At 46.8% G+C, this 26,011-nt stretch overlaps 1 protein-coding gene across 5 annotated transcripts in view; it reads left to right on the top strand.

Moving 5' to 3' along the window:
- FBXO38 (F-box protein 38) overlaps nt 1-26,011 on the top strand; it is a 1,054,306-nt gene that overhangs the window by 201,027 nt on the left and 827,268 nt on the right. For all 5 annotated transcript variants that reach the window (XM_069651425.1, XM_069651428.1, XM_069651424.1 and 2 more), the window contains exon 7: nt 25,526-25,663. In XM_069651425.1, coding sequence (XP_069507526.1) covers nt 25,526-25,663 — 138 coding nt within the window. The remainder of the gene's footprint in view (nt 1-25,525; nt 25,664-26,011) is intronic.

Genomic DNA, 26,011 nt, shown 5'->3' with positions numbered 1-26,011 from the left:
TAGCCCTGGAATCCCTGGCAATATACCTCAGGCAACAATATGATATGATAGTTATTGAGATAGAGGGAGAAAGATACCTGATATCCTTGTACGCAGATGATTTATTATTATACCTGCAATACCCGGAAGAAAATCTCCAATACATACTTGAAGTGATGGAGAGGTATGCAAAGTTGTCAGGTATAGCGGTGAACCCTCAAAAGACCAGCATATTCCCGCTAGGTAGCTATAGGGGAACCCCTGTAGATAGGTTACCGGTACTACAAATACCATGGGCGATTGGCTCTTTTCGTTACCTTGGAAAAGACGTGTACCACACGGTGGAAGAGGAACATAGATACAACACCGAAATAGCCATTGGGAAAATTAAGAACAGCATGAAGTTTTGGGAGAAGCTGCCCTTAGCAATGATGGGACGGGGGGCTATGCTCAAGATGGTGGTCCTACCTAGGCTCCTGCATTACTTTAGTAACATTCCATATATGATACCCAAGAAATTCTTTACTAAGTTGAATAGTATGTGTAGGGACTTCCTGTGGCATGGCACCCGAAATAGAGTGGCGTTATGGAAATTACAGAACTTCTACGAAAAAGGAGGTATCAGACTGCCTAATTTTGAAGTTTATTATTTGGCAAGTCAACTACAATATGTGGCTAAATGGCTCTCTGATGAAGTGACCCCTGAACTCAGGTTGTTTGGGCAGGACTGTACCCCGTTTTACTTGAGGGAAATGATTTGGTTGCCTGAAACCGAAATGAAGGAGCGCCCTGGGATGATGACGCTTGGATGGAAAATCTGGCGTCGAGCATGCCGGATGATGGAGGATCCATTATCATGCTTCCCGCAGATACCGCTGGTCGCTTTGATTGGAGGGAATAAACAGATGAGGGTGATTATCAGGACCTACTGGGAATCGGTGGGGTTGGTAACGCTAGGGGACGTTTGGCAGGAGGGGACCATCAGGGATTTTAAAGAACTTAACGAAGAGGCAGGATTACATACGGGCCAATATGTTACGTATAATAGGATGGTGCAGAAGATCCGGAAAATATGGCCGGAAACAATATTGACAGAGGAACCAGATGCAGTTGTGGGGCAATATATGACATCAGAGTGGGGGCACGAGATCTCTAGATTATATGAGATGATGATGACTAAGGTGGGGAAGGAATTGACACATCTGAGACTGGATTGGGAAGCAGAAGTGGGGGCCCCGATGGAGGATGGGATGTGGGAACGTGCCCTGGGTTATCAAAAGACGGTGTCGAGAAATGCCTGACTAAAACAAATACAGCTGTATATAATGCATAGAGCATACATGACCCCTTTGAGGATATCTAAGTTCCGTAATACTGAAAGACAAGCGTGTCCTAAATGTAACCAAGAAAACGCTGACATGAGACACATGTTTTGGTCATGCCCAATAATTGAGTGCTTTTGGGGAGAAGTAGCACAGAAATTGGCAGGAAAGGGGGTCACGCTCGTCATAGATACGGCCTGGGCCTGTTTACTAGGCGGGTTCCCCAGATCACGGTAACTCAAGCATGTGGGGAAACTGAAAGATCTGGCATATGTGCTCGCAAAACGGAGGATTGCCATGGGATGGAAGAAATGCCACAAGCCACGGGTGAAAGTATGGTGGAAAGAATTGCAGAAATGGGCGGAGGCTGAAACAGTGGTATGGCAAGAAGCGAGCAGCGTGAGTGGTGAGGAGGTGGCGGGTACCTTGATGGCATGGAAATCACTAAAAGCAGAAATGTTTCGGAGTAATATCAGATCCAACAGAATCCGAGGAAAATTAGACCCTGCCGCATGTAGCAGACACTTAATGTGAATAACAAATAGGCTCATGGAGGGGGGTGGGACTGGGGGAGCAGTGACTAAGATAAAACGGTGTGTAATGGAACTGTTGCAATTATACTGCTTGTTTGGTTTGTATTGTTTTGTTTGCATGAAATTAATAAAATCTTTAAAAAAAAAAAAAAAAACTCTACAGAACCAACCAAGACAAGTCTCCACTGAGATCAAGTAAGGCTACCGCAACAAGAGGTAAGTTCTCTTAGACTGTACAGTACTTCAAATGGATTGTGTCCTCCCACGTATTCCTCATCTAAGCTGAGGAATATGTGGGAGGAACATCCAGTCGAAAGAACGTTACAGTTGGTAAGTAACTTGTTCATTTGGTTAGAAGAACTGGTTCCAGCTGGCTTCTGTTCCTATGCAGCTCTGCAGATCCTGTTGTTCCTGGACCTCAGTCGTGGGGACAAGAGGGAGGACTTCTGCAAAGTAGCTTCACTGTGGACTCTCGGATACCACTCTGGACTTTCCTCGCATCTGGGGTCCAGCACTCTGTTGAGGTGGCTCGGGGTTAGTCAGTCCTGCTTACTGGGAGTCCGGAAGATCTTCCACAAGCTCGGGTCTGACTTAAAAGCAACGCACACGATCTGGTGTTCTCTCCCTGGCACTTTGGTTCCAGCAGCAGCAGCGGAAGTACAGCCAGCTTCGAGTGGATGTCCAGACGGCTTACTTTGGAGTTGATTGGTCCCACCAACTCAACGGGAGAAGTGGGCCTTTCAGGGCTTCTCTAGTCAAGGGGAATCTGGAGCTTAAACACAGCAGCAGGGTTGCACCGGGCAAACCAACGGTCCAGGAGTAGCAGCAGGGGTCTCTTCCAAGTTCTTCTTCGGATTCCTTTGTCCAGTGGTCTACTCTGCCTTCCAAGACAAAAAGCCTCGCCTTTTATGCAGGTTTCTTCCATTCATTCCAGTTTAGCTGTCAATCACACAGCAGGGTGACTGTCCTTGCTGGACAGCCATCTGGCCAATCACCTTTGGTAGCATTCCTGTAACAAAGGGGATTAAGTACAGGGAGTTTCGGGCACCTCCCTCCTCTGGCCCGACATACTGGAGCCAGAGGCCGGGCTTCACTCGTGAATCCTGCCAAAGACAAAGGAAACAAAGGGACAAAACCTGGTTTGGCGCGAGTAAATCTCAAGGAGGACCGTTCCAGCATGAAATGGTGAAAAAAGAGGACCAGGGCCATTTTAACAAAAATGGCACCCATGAGTGCTCTACTGCAGCTGCGAACGCAGCCTGCGGTAAAAACCCAACGGTAGTTAAAAGTAAACCACTGCCACCAGCCATTAATTGTGGAAAGGGTAACAGAAAAATGTTACATGAGAAACTAGACAAAAAGGATACTAAGTAACTCTTCCAGCACCCTCTTGTAAGATAATGTCTGCTGGGTCTAGAAAGTTGCACATGTAAGTAAAGTCAATTTCACTTCACTGTTCCTGGAAACAGTACTTATCCGAGTGAAAGGTATTTAAACCTTTGGGAAATCTGAAAGACTTCCCTGTGTCACTGCATGAAAGGTGCTGTGTGGCACAATGTAAAAAGATGCCTATGGAGTTTGTCAGACTCCGAAAACCAAAAGAAAAACCGAGTTTAAATCACAGAAGAATACATGAGAGAGTGGGAAAAAGGTCTTGCTCTCTCAGGTTCAAAATTAAAATGTCCTAGAGTCCAGCAAAAGTGCTGGGGGTCTCTAAGTTAGAGAGGAATTGGCACATTTCTGAGAATTCTCCCTAACAAGCTACTAGAGCTGTTATTGCAAATGTTACTCTTGATTCTGTTTGTAAAGCGGCTACCTGGAGTTCTGTTCACACTTTCCCCTCAACATTACGGCTTAGGCACAGACTGGTTCTCAGGTGCGACAGGCAGTGTTAAGACATCTCTTTGCTGCTGTTTCTTCACACATTCCACCACCATCTCCTGGTACTGTTCGCTAGTTTATGCTCGGCATGTGATTCTAAGCAGATTCACAAGCATCAGAAGACATACATAACTCACTGTAATTGTGTTTCTGGAGTTTGTATCTGCTTAGATTCACATGCACGTACCCTTTTTCCCCTCTTGGAGTTGACATTTTAGACCTTCTTTTCTTCTGTACTCACTCACGCATTCATTAGGCTCCCTCTTGGCAGAACAAAAACAACCGGATGACCTCAACACATGCAGGATTTTGGGCACACTACACATCACGTTAGGGATAGTGTTACAGTAACACCCATGTTGATGTCCCTTTTCACTCTCCGAAAAAAAGATTAAACGCTACGCGATTACCACTATTTTTCGGACTATATGCATAACATGTAAATCTAAGCAGATACAAGCACCAGAATACGATTATGGTAAGTGATGTTGTCATACGTTTTCTAATGCGCTTTAGTTGATACGCTATTGTCTGGGTCCCACAAAGCCATTTAATAATGCCCACACGCTTTTACAAGGTAAACCATCCCCCAACTTTGTGGTTACTCTTGGGTAAGATTTATTAGTAATAATAAATCTTCCTGACCTGTTTCAATCCCAGAACTGTTTGCTTTAATGGTGGATTATTTTTCCTTATACCTCTGTGAGTGGGAAACTTTTTCCACACTCACAGAATCTTTCTCTTTTCATGGTTGTCATTTTTTAGACTCTCCATAGTCTTTTTAATTCTATCCTCTCTTAAAACTTTTTGTTAATAACTGCCTATTGTTGCTGGGTTGCCCTTTGGGCTCCCCTTTTAACGTTCTCTGGCTAATCTTCAGAGAACTACAGGTCCCATGGGTAGTGAATGTAAGCGTACCCCAAAAATGCACCCCCCCTTAGTGAGAGGCAATAAAGGACACACCCCAGGAGGGAATGAAACTAGGACCAAGTGCGGGTGAGATCAAAAGGGTTTTTATCTAAATCAATATAGGGCCTGCAAAGGACTCTACAAACTCAGAGAGCGCTCTGTCTGACAATAGCAAAGACAGTCATACTTATTACAGAAAAATACGTCACACCTAACGTAGCTATAGGGGGCACATAGTCGTTGAGTTTGGGTGGCATCATCTAGAACTATATACAATGTCTAGTGCGCTGCTCCAGGATTGGCGGAAATCCACATACTGCCAGTGCTGGGTGAACGGTCAGCTGGGCTCATCGGGGTGGAGTGCTGGGCCGGACACGGTTTGTAGTGATGATTGGTGGCTGGGTTGCTACTTTGCCCATGTGGGCACACACTCGCATCCATTCATTATACTATGCAGTTTCAGTTGTCTTGTAACTCTTGTAGTACATTGACCTTAGATCACGAAGGAGACAGGGACATTGATATGCAATAGGAAGTACCCTAATACATATATTGTAGTACACCTTGGGTTCAAACATGCTAGTCCCACGAGTCCATGCATTGGGTCAGGGGCACAGGAGGGGTTATTCGATCGCCCTGTTCTGATGGGTGCAGTGAAGGATGGTATTGCAATCTGTTGGAACAAGTGGTGGGCGCCCCCCCCTTTGAGGGCCATTAACTGGGGGGTCAGCAGAAATATCAATGGGCCGTTGGGGTATGTAATTGGTGCCCTGAAGGCGGTGGGATTTAGGACCAGGTAGTTCATAATTCATGGAGTCAGGCTGTGGCGGCCTCTGACATGGGGGGAGGTGACTGCTTGATGCGGGCCCAGCGAGATTGGGAGGGGAGGGGAGGCGAGGCTGTGCTGTTCGAACACCAGCTATCCCTGGCTGGCCTGGGCGGGAGGAGGGAGGGACGACCTTGCAGCTCTGGGCCCGTCTCCCTGCACAGAACAACCCATCGTACCTTTGGCAAAGAGCGGGCGACAACACTTAGGACTCCTCGGATTATGCATGTATATTTACATTAATGAGGGTATAAATTGGGGGGGACTCTATCCTTTAGCACAACATTTCATAACAGCAGTTGACATACGAACCTGAGGTAGCATTAGATTGGTTTGTGTGCAAAGAGGGCAATACATATTATACCACGATACAATCTGGCTCCAGTGCCTTGGTGGGTCTACGTGTGTTTCAAATGTTCGTTATTACATTATGTACAGGAGCTGTCAGAAGTTGTCATATATTGTATAACCACTCTTCTTTACAATAGCAGCAAACGTTTAGTCAACGCGACATGTATCACAAAATGATTATCATACACTGCAAGGTGCCTCGGGGGTCAGGGGCGCCACACAGTCCAGCTTTGGGGCTTGGTATATGGTCAGGGTATGCAGGGTTGGGCTGGTTTCAGTTACTTCCGAATGAGCCTGGTCACGGCTGGGGCAATGATGTACTGCGGAAGGTTAGATGATACAGTGTTTATTTTGTTGTTTGTTCATGTCTGGTTGCTCGTGAGAACGGGCTCGCAGCGGATCTACCATGAGGAGGAGGCTGGAGGGGGAAGTACAGGCCTCTGCGAGCGCGGTCAAGCAGGGGTCAGGCTGCAGCTCTCTGTGTTTGCGAGTTGTTCTGCATGTGTTGAAAATGGAGTTGTCTACTACAAAATGGTGTCTATGCTCTGCCATATATGTGGTTGTGCAGCCTCACGTGTTGATCCGCAGCCACCCCGCCTTCCGGGCCCTGGGGCGTGGGGGCTGCCGACGAGTCATGAGTCTTCACATAGGTAGATGTAGTAGGTGAGGGGGGGTCCTAATGACCTGTCCTCCCCTACATTTCCCCCCTTTCGTTACTTAAGTAACAAATACCGTAATTCCCCCAGCCGCTCACGTTCCTTCTCTTCTAGGACTCCTTCTTCCCATGCCGGTGTTCCTTTTATGGGCATCCACGCTCTACAGACTCCCCGGAGGCTTTCCTCTCTTCTAGCATACTCAATTGGCGTGAAAGTCATATATATACATCCCCCATCTCTCTCCAGGTCTACCCATACCTCTGTGTACCATTCTAGTTCCAAGGGCTCTTTTATTGTTTTATGATATAACCTATCCACTATATCCCCATCATAGTATATGGGCACCATTCTAAAGTTTGACTCAGAGTTCTCACTAGTCTGCACGTGTACCTCTTGTTGCATTCGTGCCACTCCTCTGGCGTTGCCCATTGTCACCATCATCATTGTTCCATTGGGGACTACGTTTGCGCAGCAGCGAAGACCCAGCTTGCGCACACAAAAAGTTAAGAGAAAAAACACGATGAGGGGCATCAGTATTTTGACAGCGAGTCCCATCCAGGAAGGCACCCATGAAAAAATGTTGTCGAACCATGTGCTTGGCTCCGCACCGCCTTCCTTCTTCATGTGTTCCTCCAGGTTGTGCACTGCCATGATGACGTGTGATAGTGTCCCATTCTCTGCGTCTTCAGAAGGCACGAATGTGCAACACGCTCTCCCGATTTTTCGGCAAACACCTCCATCCATCGCCGTCAACAGGTCTAGGACATACCTGTTCTGCATTGTCATCAATCTCGGAGCCCTGAGCTCCACCTTGATCACGTTGAACCCTTCTTCAGTGTCGTTGGCCAGTTGGATCAGCTCTCAGCGTGTTATTTGCAACCACTTCGGGTTGGTTCGTGCCTGGATGCTCGGGACAAGGGAGACAAAGAAAGTCTGGGCTGTGCTGAACAACCTGTATCGGTCTGGGATTTGCGCCAGTTGTTCTGACGAGGCCTTGGATATATAGTTTGACGACCTTCGGTTCCTGGATACGACCCCTTGAATGTTGTCCTTCTACAGGGCATGCTGCAGTGGCTCCTCAGTGGGCGGTGCACTCTGTGTTTCGAGCTGCTGGTATTCGTCCTTCTTCAATGTTGCTCTCCGGGATTACCATTAGAGCAGAGTGCAGCGTCGCCAGAGAACATGTGCCCCTCCAAGATGCCGGGAGGTGCAGGTATGCCCATTTGCCACACACCCAGTAAGTGTCCATGAGGGCTGCCATCCCTTTTCTCATGTCAGGAATCGTGAGTGTTTTGCTACAGTTCTTGTTTTTCCCCATGTCCATTTTTCCTTCCCCTTGGAAGCATAGTTCAGAGTCTATTTCTTTTTGTAGCTTGAATGGTTTTTCAATGGCGCTCACCCATGTTAGCTTGGAGATATGTTCTGCCCAGACTAGGGTGCAGGTTTTCTCGATCCACTGCAATTTCTCTGCTGGCAACCCTTGCAGTACCTCTGCTTTGCATGTTATCACGTCATACTTCCATTTGTTTTCAGAGAACAATGTTCCTTTTATGATGAAAAAAGGTTCTTTCAAGCACACCACTCCTTTGGCTCTCCAGTAACATATTTTCTCATTCTGCATCATTTTGAAGGATACTGTGTGTGTCTGGAAGGTGTTCATAATTCTGCACAGGGTAAAATGAAGGAGACATTGGGCATCTGTAAGAGGCAGCAAGACCTTAGGTGTGCCTGAGGCATGGGGAATTAACGAGCACACATAACATCTTTCGTTAGTTGTTTGCCTTGCCGTGGAGCTCATGTCTGCATACCATTTATTCGATTGGTGTGGGTGTCTGGGGTCTTCTATTGTATCCAGCCCTAGGCCGGAGCATTCGTCATATTTTTTTCCTACTCACTTCCCTCCTCCTTCTGCTGCTTCTAAGGAATTTTTTCACATCCCTAGCTGCACGTAGTAGTGTATCTCTTTACCCTGCCCCCCCTTTCCCATTCATCATACAGGGTCATAAAGTTGTTAGCCATTTCCTCATTTTCTTTCATCCTATCTGTGATGTAATCATTTTCTATTGGTGGACTGGTTGCTGTTGTGGGCAGGGTAGCAGTAGTGTCATATAGCCATGATATAACAGAGGGATTACGATTGTTTAACTCGTATACACTAAAACTTGTAGCATTGTGTCGGGGCTCGGGGAGTGGGGACGTGCTGCTGCTGGTATCATTTGGGCGTTTTGCTTGGTCAGGGGGAGGGCCGTACCCCCGTACCAGCTGGAAAGCATCCCATATCAAATAACTGCCCTCCTTAAAGCCCAGTAAATTATGATTCCGAACATGAGGGTGAAGAATATAATTGCACAAACAGTCAAGCCACATTCATACGAATAAGTACGCAAGTCAAAAGTTACATGTCTATTCCTAATTCCTAATTTCCCTATCCCTAGTTGTTGCAGGCTGCCTGTTCGTTGCCATGGTTTCTCCTACATATTAAAACATGAGTATTAAGCATACAGTTATATTGAGCTTTGCATTTCTTACTTTTGATAGTATAGGCAAGAAGTGGAGGATAGAGGGAAAGAGAATGAGAATGAGAATGAGAATGAGAGGGAGAGAGGGAGAGGGGGAGAGGGAGACATTTCACTTATTTACATTCTTTTTTCAAATCTTGACATATTTTAAATGTTTTTGTCATACATTGTATATTCAGTATATTCTACATAATGATGTGACATTCAGTGTGGCTATGCTGTCGCTTCTCTACTCTTGTGCATTCTGTTCGTTATCATTTTCTGTGCTGTTCATTTGTGTCACGCTGTCATAAGCTCTTCGGACGTCTGTCAAATGTATCCAATACCTCAGGCCCTTCACTTTTACTGCTGTGGGCGTGCAATGCACTACCTCGTTTGGGCCATGAAATCTTGGGGCATTCCACCAACATACAAAACTTCTGACATAAACCATGTCCCCTGGCTCTAGCTGACCTGTTGGTTTTTCCTTTTCTGTATTTGATGTTTCCGCCTCTCCCTTGCCTGTGAATGGTGGTGCGAGCTGACTCGCTATCATGCGGGCTACTTTAGTAAGTTTTGTCAGATACTCATTGAATTCTTCTCCTAGTACAGTTGTGCTCCTGTGGGCGTCAGAATGTCTGGGGAGGGGTGGTTTGCTGTGTGCATTCGTCTTCCTGTCACAATCTCATTCGGTGACAGATGGTGGTCCTTGCTGGGCTGATTTCTCAGCTCGAACAAGGCCAAGGGGAGACAGCGCACCCTGTTCTTTTTGAGAGTAAGGCAAAGTTTTGAGAGTCTCCCCTTCAGCAGGCTGTTTATTTTGTCCACCACGCTGTTGCTTTGCTTGTGATAAATCGAACACAATTTGTGTTTTATGCCCAACATTGATGTTACTTCCTTAAAGAGATCATTAACAAACTGCGTGCCATTGTCTGAGCGAATTACGTCACAAATTCCCCAACGTGGGAATACCTCCCTCACTAAGAACTTTGCAGCGCATTTTGCATCTGGAAGTGCACATGGTCCTACCTCGACCGACCTGGAAAAGGGGCAAACTACCACTATCATGTACCTTGCTCCATTGCACCTTCCCCCATATCTGCATAGTCTATATGCAACTCCCTGAATGGGCCTATCGGTTTGGGTATCGTTCCTCTCCGTGTTCTTAGTCATGCCTGAATTGTATATCTGGCACGTCGTACATTCCATCGCCAATTTTGATAGTTGTTCCTGTAACCCAGGTATGAACCAGTGTTCTTGTATTTCTGCAGCAATGTGGTGTTTTGCATTGTGTGCTGGGAAGTGCAACTGTTGAAATGCTATTATTAATAATTTAGTTGGCATGACCACCTTTCCTGTATTGTTTTGTCGCCATAACAAATCAGTTGCTGACTGGCTGCATCCCCTCTTCTACCACAGTTCCTTTTCGTCTGTTGCCCCTTCTTGTAGCTCTAATATTTGTGACACGGGCATAGTGTTGTAACCGTCTGGGAGGTCCTCCTCTGTTTGTTTCCTCACTAAATACTCACCTGTTCTTTCTTTTACCAAATAGGAGACTTCTTTGGCGGCAGCGTCTGCTGCCGCGTTTCCCAAAGAAATGAAATCTGTGTTTGTAGTGTGGGCCTGGCATTTCACTATTGCTACTACAGTGGGATCTTTCAATGCTTCTATGTGTTCTTTCAAGAGTTCTGCATGTTGCACGGGTGACCCATCGGCTCTGTTGAATCCCCTTCTCCCCCACCTGGTAAGTCCTCCATGTACTGTTGTGGTCATGTATGCTGAATCTGTGTAAATCGTGACTGCGCACCCCTTTGCAGCACGCAGCACTTCAATCAATGCTATAAGTTCTGCCGCTTGTGCTGAAAAGTGGGCGGGCAGGCACTGTTGTATTAGCACTTCGTATTCGCCTTCTTCTAACCGCACGACGGCTACCCCCACATGTTTTTCTCCTGTTTCTGAATTTATGGAGGCTGACCCATCTATGAAAAATATTTCACCTTCAGCTAGTGCGTTTTCGCTCAGTCACCGCCCCACTCTCTTCTCCTTGATATGTTGCATAATCATGCGCTTGCATATCTTCCACAGTTCAAGGCTCTGAAATGAATCTAGCAGGGTTGATCACCTTACATCTCACTACGTGTATTTTGGCACTGGATAATATTACCTCATACGCTGTGGCTCTCTGTGTGGTCAGTGTGCTTTTTGATCTTTCCAATATGGCGAACAAGGAATGCTCCACGTATTGTGTTAATGAACACCCCATTACTATGATGGCGCTTTTCTCAATGCGAACGTGGCGGCTGCGAGGACCTGTTTGCATGCAAAGTGTCCCTGCATTACTGCGTCTAGTGTTCCACTGTAGTATGCCAGAGGCTTGTGACCTAGTGATGTCTTTTGTGTTAGGACTACTGTCATGAGTGTTCCCTTGCAGTGCGAGAACAGGTAGAACTTGCGTTCATAGTCTGGGTTCGCGAGTACTGGTGCACTTGAGATGAGTTCTTTGAGTGAGGTGAATGCATCACATAATTCTGAGTCCCACTGTATCTCCGTATTTTCCTTCTGCGCTTTGAGTGCCTGAAGCAAAGGGCGTGTGTATGCAGCATAGTCTAATATCCATGCACGGCAGTAGTTGCACATGCCTAGGAATTTTTGCATATCCTTCACTGTTTTTGGTCTTCCTACAGCTGAAATGGCTGCCACTCTGTCTGGTATTATTTTCTTGCCATCTTTTGAAATCAATTGCCCTAGGTACAGCACTTCACGTTGACAGTATTGCAACTTTTCCTCGTCAACCTTGTACCCCTTTTGGGCTAGCAATGTCAAGAGGGCAATGGAGTCTTTTCTACATTCTGTTTTTTTACTGCAGATCAGCAGATCATCAGCGTACTGAATTATCGTGCTGTCTGATGTCATGTTTCCAAGGTCCTCATGCAATATTCTGTTGAATATGCTGGGGCTTTCACAATAGCCTTGGGGCAGTCTGCAGTGCTCGTACCTCCTCCCCCCTAGGGTGAATGCTGTCAGGTATCTGCACTCTTCTGCGAGTGGTATAGGAAAGTATGCATTCTTCAAATCCACCACTGTAAAGTGGGATGCATCTTTTGGGATACTGCATAGGATAGATGCAGGATTTGGGACCAAAGGGAACTCTTTCTGGATGACGTCATTAAGTGGGCGTAGGTCTTGGACCATCTTCCAAAACCCTCCTTTTGCTTTTTTTAATGGGGTAAATACATGTTACACAGGGAATTTGAAGGTACTATTATCCCCTGTGTCTCTAGGGCATTGATTGTTTCCTTTATCCCTTCCTCTGCTTCCCGGGCTTGAGGTTAATTTTTACTGGAGTGACCCCGTGTAGTAGCCCTACGTCATGTGGGCCTGCTGTCCACAATTTGCATGGCACCAATTACATATCATCATTGAAAAAGGATGGTGGGGCTCCCACTACCGCCATTAACTGCACTGGCACTTGTCTCTGCTGTATCATTATTTCACAAGGAATGGCTGTTTCCATTATCTCCCCATCACTGTCTGAGTTTGTGAAAAGCTCCTCGTCTGTTAAATCTTGAAGTGCAATGTCGGCATTTATGCATAACACTGTACGCCACTCGCAGCCATGTATGTCCATTGCAATCGCAGCTATTCTTTTGGCTGAAATTTGTACTGCATGTATGTCCAGTGACGTCACTGTCCCAGGCACTATCTCTGGACGGGCTATTGGGAGAAAAACATTCTGCTGGTACCCTCCACTCCAGTTTTTTTTAGCTCTGGGACCACCCGGGCCAATGTTTTTAACCCATGGATTAACATATACGGGTCTACTGGTATGCCGCGGATCTCTGGACATGTTGCTTGCGACTATATCACTAGCATTACACGCATGGGGCACATCCCTGGTGTTGAGCAAACAATTCCTCCTCTTCTCGTAAATGAAATGGTCATGTTTAGCTGACTGAGGAGGTCCCTCCCCAGTAGGTTGACAGGGGATTGTTAATAATACAATAGGGGTGCTCTTACTGTTCCCCCCCCCACTGTTACATCTTCTGTGTAAGGAACTTCGACCACTGCCCCAGAGAACCCCTGCGTCTCCAATTTACGATTAGATTGCGGAAACCGGCCTTCACGTATACATGACTTCTCGGCTCTGGAATCAACCATAAAGATGAACTGTTAATTCCCTACCTCCGCCCCTATCCATGGTTCCTCAGTTGCATTGAAGGTCGTCGATAGTATTGGACACGCAAGTGCTCCCTGTGGGCTGTCCTATGCTGGGTGCCTTGTGGTTCCCCCTTGGCTGAAAACATTACCAGACACAACCGCTACTCCTCCAAAAGGTGCAGGTGCGACATTTGGTGCTGTGGTGAACGGGTTGTTTTTTGTGTAGGGAATATGCTCGCTACTTTGTGGGTGTTGTTGAACATTGTGTGGACGCTCCCTGTATTGCTCTTGGCCTCTTTGATCTTGTTGTTCCCTTCCCCCATCCCTGGGCAATCCGTATGGGCTCCCTAGGTGTGGGTGCCCATATTACTGGTCATCTTGATACGCTGGGGTTTGGTCGGCTTCTGCACTCGCGCGAGAAATGTCCCCACCTCCCACAATTCCAACAGTTTCCTTGCCCCACTCTGGGTCCTTGTCCCCCATTTCCGCCATTCCCTCCATACCCCTGACCACCTCCTCGGCGCCCTCTGTACCCACCTCTTCTGCTGCTGGGGTGCCACGCTTGCCACTGCTGCCCTCCGTAGTAGTCCTGTCCATTCCACTGTCTTTGCTCGTAGTCTGCCCAATTTGCAGCCATCCTCCCCTGTATTGCTACCAGTCCCTCCTCTTCCTCTGCGTCTCTATCGTGGGGGAGTGCAGATACAGCTGCAGCGACCTTCATGAGTTTCGTCTGTATTAACTTAGTACAAAAAAGGTTGGCAGATGAAGCTATCTCCTTCTCCCTCTCTAATTCTTTTGCAATGGTGCGCTATTATGCTCTGTATTTCTGGCCAACCTTTCGCCCCAATCCCTGCTATCCTGTCAAGTGCTTTTTGAACTTCTTTTGAGAGACCCCTCTTTAATATGAAGTAAAATAAGGACGTTGATTGGTCCCAGGGCGTGCCCGTTTCCACTCTCCACATCTGCACCCGAAAAATGAAATCCATAGCCTCCTCCCCATCATTCATGCTACATTGCATTACTGACTGTAAATCTGGCGTGTCAGGCAATGTTTCCCTCAATGCGTCCCACACTCGTGCACGTACTGTATTGAAGGCAGCGCCATCATGTTGATCACTGTCCAGTGTTATTCCCGGGAAACCTGCTTTTGCCCACACCCTGTCTGCCTGGTCACCCACTGCTGATACGAGCAAACTCTTAACATCCCTTGTAGCCAGAGGCACCCCTGCAGTATGCTTCTCGAAGGCATATATCCACTTACTAGCTCCTCCTGATAGCAGGGGGCAATGATTTTAGCAAATTTGCCTTATCCTTCTGTGCCCAGGGTATGTAATTTTGTCTTCCCGCCCCCCGGTGTATTAGTGGGAGTTGCAGGCGTCTCTTACTCCCTCTTCCAATACTCACCTTCGATCCTTTCTTTCCCACCAGGGCCATCCTCCCCATCCTATTTCTTAGTCTCCCTGTCCATTCTTGTTCCATTGCTCTTCCCAGTGGTGTCTCACCGAACTCCACTAAGTCTCCCCCTGCAGCCATTCCCAGCCTCCCAGCTTCTTGCTCATCTTCCTCTACATCACACCATAGCTCTTCTCTCCCTTCAGCTGCCGCTTCCTCCTCCTGTGCGCTTCCCCCAAGATTGTGTGCCTCCAATTCTGCTATCCTTGTGGGTTCTTCCTGTATCCTGAACAGTATCTCCCTCTTCTTCCATCCCTCCTCAGTTGATTTATCTAGGGCGTGTGACCGGGACAATCGCTCTGATCTTGACGTACCTGGCTCACTTTGTTCACATATGCTTTGTATTCTAGACAATTTTTCTCTGGCTATCGAGAGTCTGGAATCTAACGTTAGCTTACATATGTTTACTGAAGGGGTACTTACCTGCCCACTTGTTCAGGTGCAGTCATATGGTGGTGGTGCTGTTGGCCGTGTTGTAGGGGTGGGGGTACTGGTGGGCACATATGTGGGGTCACTATACCCTTCAGCGGGCACAGACTTATTCAAAAGTGGGTACAATCGGGTTACTTCTGTTGATCCCTTTTTCCCCTCATCCTCCCTACCACCTCCTGCTCTTTCCGAGGGGGTGGCAGTGAGGGCGTGTTGATCGAGAGTGGTGTCTGTTTTCTTTGGTGGGGGTACTTTCCTCGAATAATAAGTCTAGTATTTCTCTCCTGTTTTGAAACTGTTTTCCCTTGTATTTTATAAATATACAGGTGGCTACTATGTCCACAACGCTCTTATCAAAGGACCCTCCTTGCGGCCATACCTGTAGGAGACCCTCCCCCTTCAGTTCTGTGACCCACTGGTCATGGTATTTTATTCTTTCTGCATATCCTGAAACTTTTACAAATGTGTGCTAACGGTGTTTCTGCCCCCATTTTAGTCCTCTGTTATCCTATTCTAAGTCAATGTCGTTTATCACTATAGGTGTGTAGCTGTATATGTGAGGGTTCTATTCTCAGCCAATTCTTACTCATCAACTTATATTTACTCAAACAACATTTCTTTGTCAAACCTTACCAGGTCACACTTACATTGACTGCACCCTCTTGGTGTCGCTTAAACCAATAGCAATTTATATGGGCAGTAAATTTCAAAAATCATAAACAATGCAATGTGCACAACATAAGACAGACATGCAACATACAACACATAACACTGACCCCTCCCTGCCTGGCCCTGCGCCTTTATCTATGGCGATATCCCCTGACCCTCACATAATTTCTTCCTGTTGGCTTGTTTCTATCCCCTTATGTATACATCGTTTACCATTAAGAGAAGAAGAAAAGAGAAAAGCTGGTTATAACGTAGTCACTGTGTCTCCTTTACTCTGACACCCTTAATATATTTTTCCACTGTTTCACTTATTCCTAGCACCAGTTGAGATAGCACTATGCGGCGCCGCCCTCTACCCCCTTGCAGATTTAGGTTCCCATCCTCTTTTCCCTTTTTCACTTTTTTGTCCTAATGGCCATATGCAAAGAAAGAGAAAGCATTAGAAATTGAAAGTCCCCTCTATTTCCCCTTGCCTTTTCAATTTTTTTTTCCCCTTTTAGTATCACTCGCACTTAATACTCACGTGCCCGTCTTGATCTGAGACTCTCCGGACTTGGTCCATCCAAGCGGCGCTGCCGCGCACTCAATGGCCCCACCCGGCTCCGGCGAGCGGTACTAAGGGTTTTTTCCAACGGGACCCGTACCCTCTCGCCCTAACTGCATGCGCACGTCTCTGCGTACCAGTTGCCGTAGGTGCGCGGCTATGTTGAGCGGGCGCGCCGTGCGTCTCCACTGCGACCAGGGCCGTCTCGTGTCAAGGGGACAAGGGGACAATTTAAAACAAATCACGTCTATGGGGTCACCACTGAATGTAAGCGTCCCCCCCAAAAACTCACCCCCCTTAGTGAGAGGCAATAAAGGACACACCCCAGGAGGGAATGAAACTAGGACCAAGTGCGGGTGAGATCAAAAGGGTTTTTTATCTAAATCAATATAGGGCATGCAAAGGACTCTGAAAACTCTGAGCGCTCTGTCTGACAATAGCAAAGACAGTCATACTTATTACAGAAAAATACGTCACGCCTAACGTAGCTATAGGGGGGCACATAGTCGTTGGGATTGGGTGGCATCATCTAGAACTATATACCATGTTTACTGTGTTGCTCCAGGATTGGCGGAAATCCACGTGGTGCCAGTGCGGGGCGAACGGTCAGCTGGGCTCATCGAGGTGGAGTGCTGGGCCGGGCACAGCTTGTAGTGATGATTGGTGGCTGGGTTGCTACTTTGCCCTTGTGGCCACACACTCGCATCCATTCGTTATACTATGCAGTTTCAGTTGTCTTGCAACTCTTGTAGTACATTGACCTTAGATCACCAAGGAGACAGGGACATTGATATGCAATAGGAAGTACCCTAATACATCTATTGTAGTGACACCTTGGGTTCAAACATGCTAGTCCCATGAGTCCATGCATTGGGTCAGGGGTACAGGAGGGGTTATTAGTTCGCCCTGTTCTGATGGGTGCAGTGAAGGATGGTATTGCAATCTGTTGGTACAAGTGGTGGGCGCCCCCCGCTTTGAGGGCCATTAACTGGGGGTCAGCAGAAATACCAATGGGCCGTTGGGACATGTAACTGGTGCCCTGGAGGCAGTGGGATTTAGGACCAGGTAGTTCATAATTCATGGAGTCAGGCTGTGGCGGCCTCTGACATGGGGGAGGTGAATGCTTGACGCGGGCCCAGCGAGATTGGGAGGCGAGGCTGTGCTATTCGAACACCAGCTTTTCCCTGGCGGGCCTGGGCGGGAGGAGGGGGAGACGACCTTGCAGCTCTGGGCCTGTCTCCCTGCACAGAGCAGCGCATCGTACCTTTGGCAAAGGGCGGGCGACAACACTTAGGACCCCTGGGATTATGCATGTATATTTACATTAATGAGGGTATAAGTTGGGGGGGACTCTATCCTTTAGCACATTTCATAGCCGCAGTTGACATACGAACGTGAGGTAGCATTAGATTGGTTTGTGTGCAAAGAGGGCAATACATATTATACCACGATCCAATCTGGCTCCAGTGCCTTGGTGGGTCTACGTGTGTTTCAAATGTTCGTTATTACATTATGTACAGGAGCTGTCAGAAGCTGTCATATATTGTATAACCACTCTTCTTTACAATAGCAGCAAACGTTTAGTCAACGCGACAAGTATCACAAAATGATTATCATACACTGCAAAATGCCTCGGGGGTGGGTGGGGGTGAGGGGCACCACACAGTCCAGCTTTGGGGCTTGGTATATGGTCCGGGTATGCAGGGTTGGGCTGGTTTCAGTTACTTCCAAATTAGCCTGGTCACGGCTGGGGCAATGATGTACTGCGGAAGGTTAGACGATACAGTGTTTATTTTGTTGTTTGTTCGTGTCTGGTTGCTCGTGAGAACGAGCTTTCAGCGGATCTACCACGAGGAGGAGGCTGGGGGTTGGCGGGGGAAGTACAGTCCTCTGCGAGCACGGTCAAGCAGGGGTCAGGCTGCAGCTCTCTGTGTATGCGAGTTGTTCTGCATGTATTAGGTTTTTAGCGCCTTTAACAAAATGGAGTTGTCTACTACAAAATGGTGTCTATGCTCTGCCATATATGTGGTTGTGCAGCCTCACGTGTCGATCCACAGCCACCCCGCCTCCCGGGCCCTGGCGCGTGGGGGCTGCCGACGAGTCATGAGTCTTCACATAGGTAGGAGATGTAGGTGAGGGTGGGGGTCCTAACGACCTGCCCTCTCCTACAGTAGAAAGGATCTTTGGGTCCCTTTTTACATTTTATTTGGTGAAACCAGCACGCCCCACCTTATGTGGTGTGCTGGGGATATAAAATGTATCCCCTTTCACAATAGAACTGTAGCAATTATTTTACCGGGACAAGCTTACCTTTAATGGTTGGTGGCTCCAGTCTGTCTGTGATGGCAGGAAGCGGGGGAGGAGTCCAAACCTCCAAAGCCATGTCTTCCTCCTTGCCTGAATGGGGACAAATCCCAGTGGTGGGGCTGGCTGTCCTGATTGGAAAACCAGACCACCCCTTGTTGTAAAATGCAGGGAGAGAATGCAGAGGTTGTGCTATAGCTCCTATTAAATACTCCGAACATGGAAGCTGATGACAAGTCGACCACTGGAACCAAAACGAAGAGGATGATGAAGGAAAAGCATCTTAAACGATTTCCAGCGACCAGGGAGCCTGCTGTCATCCTTCTTTCCTTCTTTCCTTCTTTCCTTCCTTCCTTCCTTCCTTCCTTCCTTCCTTCCTTCCTTCCTTTCCACCTGGGGACCTCAAACGACCACCCTGACCCAGAGCCTGTTGAGGTCCTCACGACTCAAGAAGACCTGCATAAGGGGCTACTAGGTATAAATCACTGACTATGTCCTAGGGCTCACGAAGAGGATACCCTCTAACCCACCACTGAAGGTGCTGTGTGTCACCATACAAAAAGTAGACGCCTATGGAGTTTCAGACTCAAAACACATTAGAGAGTGAGCAAAAGGGCTCACTCACCCCAGGGTTAACATCAAAAAGTCCAGCAAAAGAGCTGGGGGTGTCTAAGGTTGAAGGGAATCAGCACAGAAATTAGAATTCTCCCCCTTCATCTGCATTAACCATCTAAAGGGTTGGTGGTCTGTCTGAATAATGAAAGTAGAACCATACAAGTATGGCCTAAACTTCAAAAACTACATAATGGCAACATGTTCACATTCTATAGTTGCCCAGCTTGTCTTATAGTCCTTCAACTTCCTACTGATGAACAGATCGGGTGTTTCCTGCCTTTCTCAACCAGATGCCTTAAAACAGCACCTATCCCTGTGTTTCCAAGTATCTGCTTGTACAATGAAGGATTGGTTGTAGTCTGGAGCTCCTAAGACTGGAGCTTAACAAAGGGCTTTCTTCAGTCCTTCGAAAGCCTTAGTGCACTCCTCATTCTAGCTGACCTTGGGGAATGTGGGTGAGATAACATTCCAGGGAGAAGCCATGGGTCCCAAAGTTCTTTGAGGTCCCTGTAATACCCAGTCAGACCTAGGAAGGCTCTCGCTTGGGTCCGAATAGTAGGGGGTTTCCCAGTCTTGTACAGCTTGTACTTTGCTAGGCAATTACCTTAATTCACCTCCTCCAACAAGTCCAAGGTAGACCACTTTACTCTGACCAATGCAACATTTAATTGCCTTTATGGTCAGATGGGCCTGTTCAAGAGCCTGCAAAACAGATCCTAGGTGGTGAAGATGCTCTTCCCAAGTGTGGCTGAACACTGCAATGTCATACAAGTATGCCATGCAGAAGCCCTGTAACCCATTCAGAACTTGATTCACCATCCTTTGAAATGTAGCAGGTGCATTTTTGAGTCCAAAAGACATAACCTTAAACTGGTATGAGCCTCCTGGAGTAGTGAATGCAGTTTTCCCCTTGGCATGATCTATCGGAGCTATTTGTCAATAGCCTGAGGTCAGGTCAAATGACCTGAGGAACTTGGCTGGGCCAAGTTTTTCCACCAGTTCATCTGTCCTGGGTAAAATATGGGCATCAGTTTTGGTGACTGTATTAGGAGCTCTATAGTCCAAACGGATTGCAACTCTTTGGTTCCTGCTTTTGGTACTAGTACAAGTGGACTAGCCCATGGACTTGTAGATGGCTCAATGACCCCAAGTTCAAGCATATTCTTGACCTCTTCCTTTGTTGGTTCATACGTGATCTGATATTCTGTAACCCCTGCTTGTGACAGGAAGACTGTCACCAGTGAGAATACCATGCTGGCCCCTAGGGGTCCAGCCTGGTGTCAGTGCAAACTGATTCAACAGAGGCATGCACTACTGTTGTTGCAGAGTCAAATCCGAGGAGAGCTTCACTCCTTCAATTGGCTCATCTGATGGTTGTCCCATGAGGAGATCAGGGAGAGGCTCACACTCCTCCTCCTCCTCTTGATCAGAGGCCAGAAGCAGAGCTCCTAGTTTTGGTCTGGAAACATAAGCCTTTAGACTGTTTGTGTGATAGACCCTAGCGGCGTCTTTGGGGTTGCCCAAGTCAAGTAAATAATTTACCCCTCCAAGTTTACCCACAATCGTGAAGGGTCCAATCCATTTGTCCTGTAAGGCCCTCTGCCTTGTAGGTACCATAACCAATACAAGCTGGTCTGGAGTGAACTCCACCATGTTGGCCTTCTGGTCATGCCAATGTTTGACCAGAACCCGACCTTCTTTCAGTTGTTTTTTTCAAGAAACTCATCAGTGCCATCCTCTTCCTGAGGCCTAGCACATAGTCAGTGACTCTCACTGGCTGTAGGGAAGGAGCACTCGCTAAACCTTCCTTGATCAGGGCCAAAGGGCCTCTGACCGGATGACCATAAAGAAATTCAAAGGGGCTGAACCCAACCCAGGCTCTATAAGCAAAGAGTAGGCATTGCAGTAAAAGGTCCCACTTTCTTCTAAGGGGTTCTAAGCACCTATCATGATCTTCATAGTACTGTCCCACCAACTTAAGGGGAAGAAGACGTCCTTGCAGGGGCTTCTGTCGATACGAATTTGGAGTTTCAGCACAGCAGCAGGGCTTCACCGGGCAAACCAACAGTCCAGGAGTTGCAGCAGGCGTCCACTTCAAGTTATTCTTCAGTTCCTTCATCCAGTGGTCGAATCTGCCTTCCAAGCCAAAAGCATCGCCTTTTATTCAGTTCTCTCCCATTCATTCCAGCCTAGCTGTCAGTAACCTAGCAGGGTGGCTGTCCTTGCCGGACAGTCAGCCGGCCAATCACCACAGAGTGCATTTGGGTCTCCTAGGAGACTAAGCACAGGGGGCTTCGGGCACCTCACCCACTTCCTGCCTATCCCAGACACCCTGGAGCTAGAGGCAGGCTTCAATCGTGAATCCTGCCAAAGGCAAAGTGAACAATGGGACCAAACCTGGTTTGGCGTGCAGAGTAAATCTCAAGAAACACCTTTCCACAAAGAAATGGCTAAAACAGAAGACCAGGGCCATTTTGAATGCAGCCTGCGGTAAATGCACACCATGGTAGTTAAAACGAAACCACTGCCACCAGCCATTCAGTGAGAAAAGGGTAACATTAAAAATGCTACAAGAGAAGCTAGACAAAGGGGATACTCGGTAACCCCTCCAGCACCCTAATGGCTATAAATCAATTTCACTTTACTGCTCTGGGAAATGGTAGTTTATCCCAGAGAAGGTATTTAAACCTTTGGAAATCTGAAAGACTTCCCTGTGCCACTGCACTGAAGGTGCTGTGTGACACAATGTAAACAATGATGCCTATGGAGTTTGTCAGACTCCACCACCAAATGAAATGCAGGTAAAAAATCACATTAAAATACATGAGTGTGGGAAAAGGGTCTCTCTCTCCAGGTTAAAAAAAATCAAGTCCTCAAAATCCAGCAAAGTTTGTGGAGTCTCTAAGGTGGAGGTAATTAGCACATTTCTGAGAATTCTCCCTAACACAAAATCGTTAAGGAAGTATGCCCTCTGTGGCTTTTTGGAGGTGCTCAGCTGGGCAGGGGGGTGTTTCCATTACTTGGTGTGGATTGTGTCCTGCATTTTATAATCCTGCAGACTATAAGGCATGGTTCCCCACTAGGGGTTTGCATGCCACACAGTCCTGTGAAAACGCACGGCTGTGGCGTTCAAAGACCTGTTCTGTGGGAAGTAATTGGCAAAGCAGCCACTTGAACTTTCCCCACAGATGTTTGCATGCACTAATTTATTGGCACTAGTACGAATTCAGACACCAGTTTTGGTGAGGGTGTCCTGTTAGGGAGAATGTTCAGTTTCTGTGCGAATTCTCTTTAACCTGAGAGGCCCCCAGCAGTGCCATTGTGCAGAGAACTATTACTTACCTGCAAGAAGTGCTTCAGTTCACATACTTTTGCCCATTGGCTTAGCCTGGTTCCCTGAATGCCTCTTCTCTCCTCTGCTATTGTGTTGAACCTATCCTTCAGGAAGGGGTTTACTTACTCTGCATTGGGGGGGGTCCAAAAGTATTTGCCTGCTTAAAGAAGATTTGTGATCTCTTGTTTGTTCTAATAACCCTTTTCTTTGACACTCTCATAATCCTACTCTGAATGTTATAGTAAAATATTAATGTCCACAGCACCCTAGTTATTTAAGTCGCCTGAGGGTGTAGGAACTGTCTGCGTGCCATCTCCAGTGGGTATTTACTGATTTTGAGAAACCGAAGTGTGTGAATTTCTGAGGTGTATTTTATTGTTGCTTTTATATTGCTCCCTTCTGAATAAGGCTTGGTTAACTGACTGATAAATAGATTAATAATTGTTTTATCAAGAAACCTTGAGTATCAGTGTTATTTGAATACTTGTCACTGTGAATCTCTGTGTAACCACCCTACTGCTCAAATTGACCACTTTTGAGATAAGCCTGACTGCTCGGCCACACTAACAACCTGTGTAGTGCAGACTTATACCAAAGGTTGGGTCGCTATTGCCAGGAGGCTAAGGTTGTTGTAGTGCACCCAAAGGGTACTACCCCAAATCTTCACCTAACAGAGCCTCTGAAGTGAGCTTAATCCATTGCTGCCGACCTCTTCTCCCGAGTGCTGCCATAGAAGCCCACCAAAGGTCCCCCCTTTCGTCACCACGACCAAGGAGCAGGAATTATGGTCCGCAATGTTGCACCTAGAAGGAAGCAAGCTAGCATTTCTTCCTCTTTATGGTACTGTGGGGCTTGGTGTTTAATTACCTTGTGCCATTTACGGTGCTTCCTAGTTTGGGAAGTGCTGTTTTCATCAAGGAAGGGCTGACCTCAATTCCTCTGTGCATGCATTGTAGCCTGTGTGATCAATAAAGCCCCTGCGTTTTCTTCAAGAACTAATTACTGCTTAAGTAACGTTTCCTCTGAAAATCTTCATCCGAACTGGAACTGTCCATTTCACTTTGGCTGTACTGGTTTCCCAAAGGTCCATCTTCTTGATCCTACTGGCTTTGGCAATGCTGGGTCCTGCTTAGGTTTTAATTGTGAACACTTTTTTTGCGGGTAACTAAACTGCCTATATCCCACTAGCAGAGTGTACTTTTTATTAACAGTTCCTAGACTCTGTACTGTGTAACCTTTATTTCCCTCCATACTTAATTTTGCAAAGGTGATACTTAGGAGTGCTTTTACTGACCTTAACTGACGGCATTGGATATGAAGAGTATAACCAAACGTTAGTCACCTGCATTAGTGTTCCATGTATAAATATTGAATTCCATTTCTAATTCAATCTTATTGTTAGTTGCTCCATTTTAGAATTGATTGTGCCTTGTGTATAGATGCATATATTTTAATATAACTTAAGTGAGTAAGTGTTTTCTTGGGCTCTTGCATGAACGGATTACTTTGTACTGCTCTACAGCTAACTTAACTCAATCCTAAAATAAGCCTGGCATCTCAGGCACTCTACGGACATGTGGAGTACATGCCTATATTAAGAGTTGGGTCCCTAATACGAAGAGAGAAGTCTTATGAAGTCCCACACCAGTTGGACTTAAGAAAAACATAAATAAGACGTCCTACAAAACATTTTTTGTTAGTGTTTCCTTCTCCTGGGAAGAATTGTGCTTGATATCTGCATAGGAGTATGGATGAAAAGGGGTAGGATGCAGGTAAGAAAGTTACCTTGTTAACAATAGTAATCCTTGTCCATAGTCCCTTCCTACATACCGCAAAGGATATACAGTCCATCCTCCATACTAACAAGAGCTTTTTGGCTAGCCCGACTGGCACAGGGGAAAAGGGACTGATGGGAGTTGCCTGGAGTCGAATTCACTAGCATCAGGTCCAGGCCCCATACACCTAGATTGCACCTGCACTTGAAAGGTAGCCCAATTTACAGGGGTACCCCCTTAAATATACAGGTACCCTTAATCCCACTCACACCAGAGTAATAAATCAACTTCGAGTCATCTTGCAAGGATAACAAACTTTAATCTGTACAAAGATGAGCATGGGGCAAAGGACTCTGTGCCTCCCCCACCATCCCTGCGACCAGCATTCTGTCCTTCTGTGGCCTGCTCCTGCAGACTGGTGCCAAGGAGGAGCCTTATGTACTGTTCAACTTGGTCAATGGATCCTGGCGTAGCTCATCCAAATCTGTGGTTCTTCCTTAAAAGGGATGCTGTAGTCTCCCTTATTGCATGGCCAGGTTACAAACTACTTACATACTGCTGCCTCTGCAGGAATTGTAGCTCTTGTTTAACATCATTTGCTATATTATAAACCTTTATATATATATACACACCTTCCCGCCATACTCTCAACACTTCATTCAATATACTTATATTTTATCTGGTCCAGTAATTCCACTTGAAACCTAATTTTCACAACATTATGTGTGCACTCCCCTATTCTTAGTCTGCATGGGCTTTTGATGGACAGGACACAGCTGCTCCGTTACCTTGTCCTCTGCCAGCCTTAGCAGACACCAGGCAATGCCTGTAGTGTATTTTTAGCACAGGCTGCATTCACCATGCTTTGAGAAAAGCTACAATTCAACAGTTTTACAAATATATTTAGCTAAATAGTTATTTGTACCTTATATTTAAATACTATTTAGTGGCTAGCCAAGCCTGTGTGTGATTATTTTTGCATGAAAAAGCTTTCTCAGTGCTATAGTGCTTAGAGAAGTCTTGCCTAATTGTAAAGCGCTTGGAGGGGGTGGGGGTGCAGGGTGGCGGTAGCCAAAGCGCCAGCTCCTCTCCAACACACTCAAATTTGATGTGAAGGAGGTTCTTGTGCAAAAGGCTTTGTGGCATCCCTTTTTATTGTGGACACCCCATATAAGGATGGGGGAAAAGGACTATGGAACAGCAATATAAAAGACAGTATGGCGAGTATGTTTTTCTTTCTTGTGCTCTTGTTTCATGTATGAAATTAGTAACTATTTGTTTTGCACTTAGGACCAACCAACTCCTTGAAGTATGTTCCCCTGGTGACCGGTCTCGCCTCAGCACGCAACCTAGAGCACTTGGAAATGGTCCGAGTACCTTTCCTTGGAGGCCTTATCCAGCATGTGGTTGAGGACAGCTGGCGATCAGGTAGGACTCTTCTGAGCATTTAAACAAGCGCACACATACCGACATACACACCTACCGACATACATACACACATCTACCTACACAGGCCTACCTCTGCCTGCGCGCACACACCTACCTCTGCCTGCGCGCACACACACACCTACCTCTGCCTGCGAGCGCACACACCTACCTCTGCGAGCGCACACACCTATCTCTGCGAGCACACACACACACACGCACACTATTCTACTATCCTGTGTATCAGTATTCTGTACTTCAGCTCCCGATTATCTTACCCTCCTCTTGAGCCCACTGTGCTGTATAAGACTTTGAGTCCCTTCTTTTCACTATTTGAAGGCCCAGATGCAT

Source organism: Ambystoma mexicanum, chromosome 3p (genome assembly GCF_040938575.1).
Source record: "Ambystoma mexicanum isolate Mex_15411 chromosome 3p, UKY_AmexF1_1, whole genome shotgun sequence".
NCBI classification, from domain to species: domain Eukaryota; kingdom Metazoa; phylum Chordata; class Amphibia; order Caudata; family Ambystomatidae; genus Ambystoma; species Ambystoma mexicanum.
This window is presented reverse-complemented; position numbering and strand designations above follow the sequence as displayed.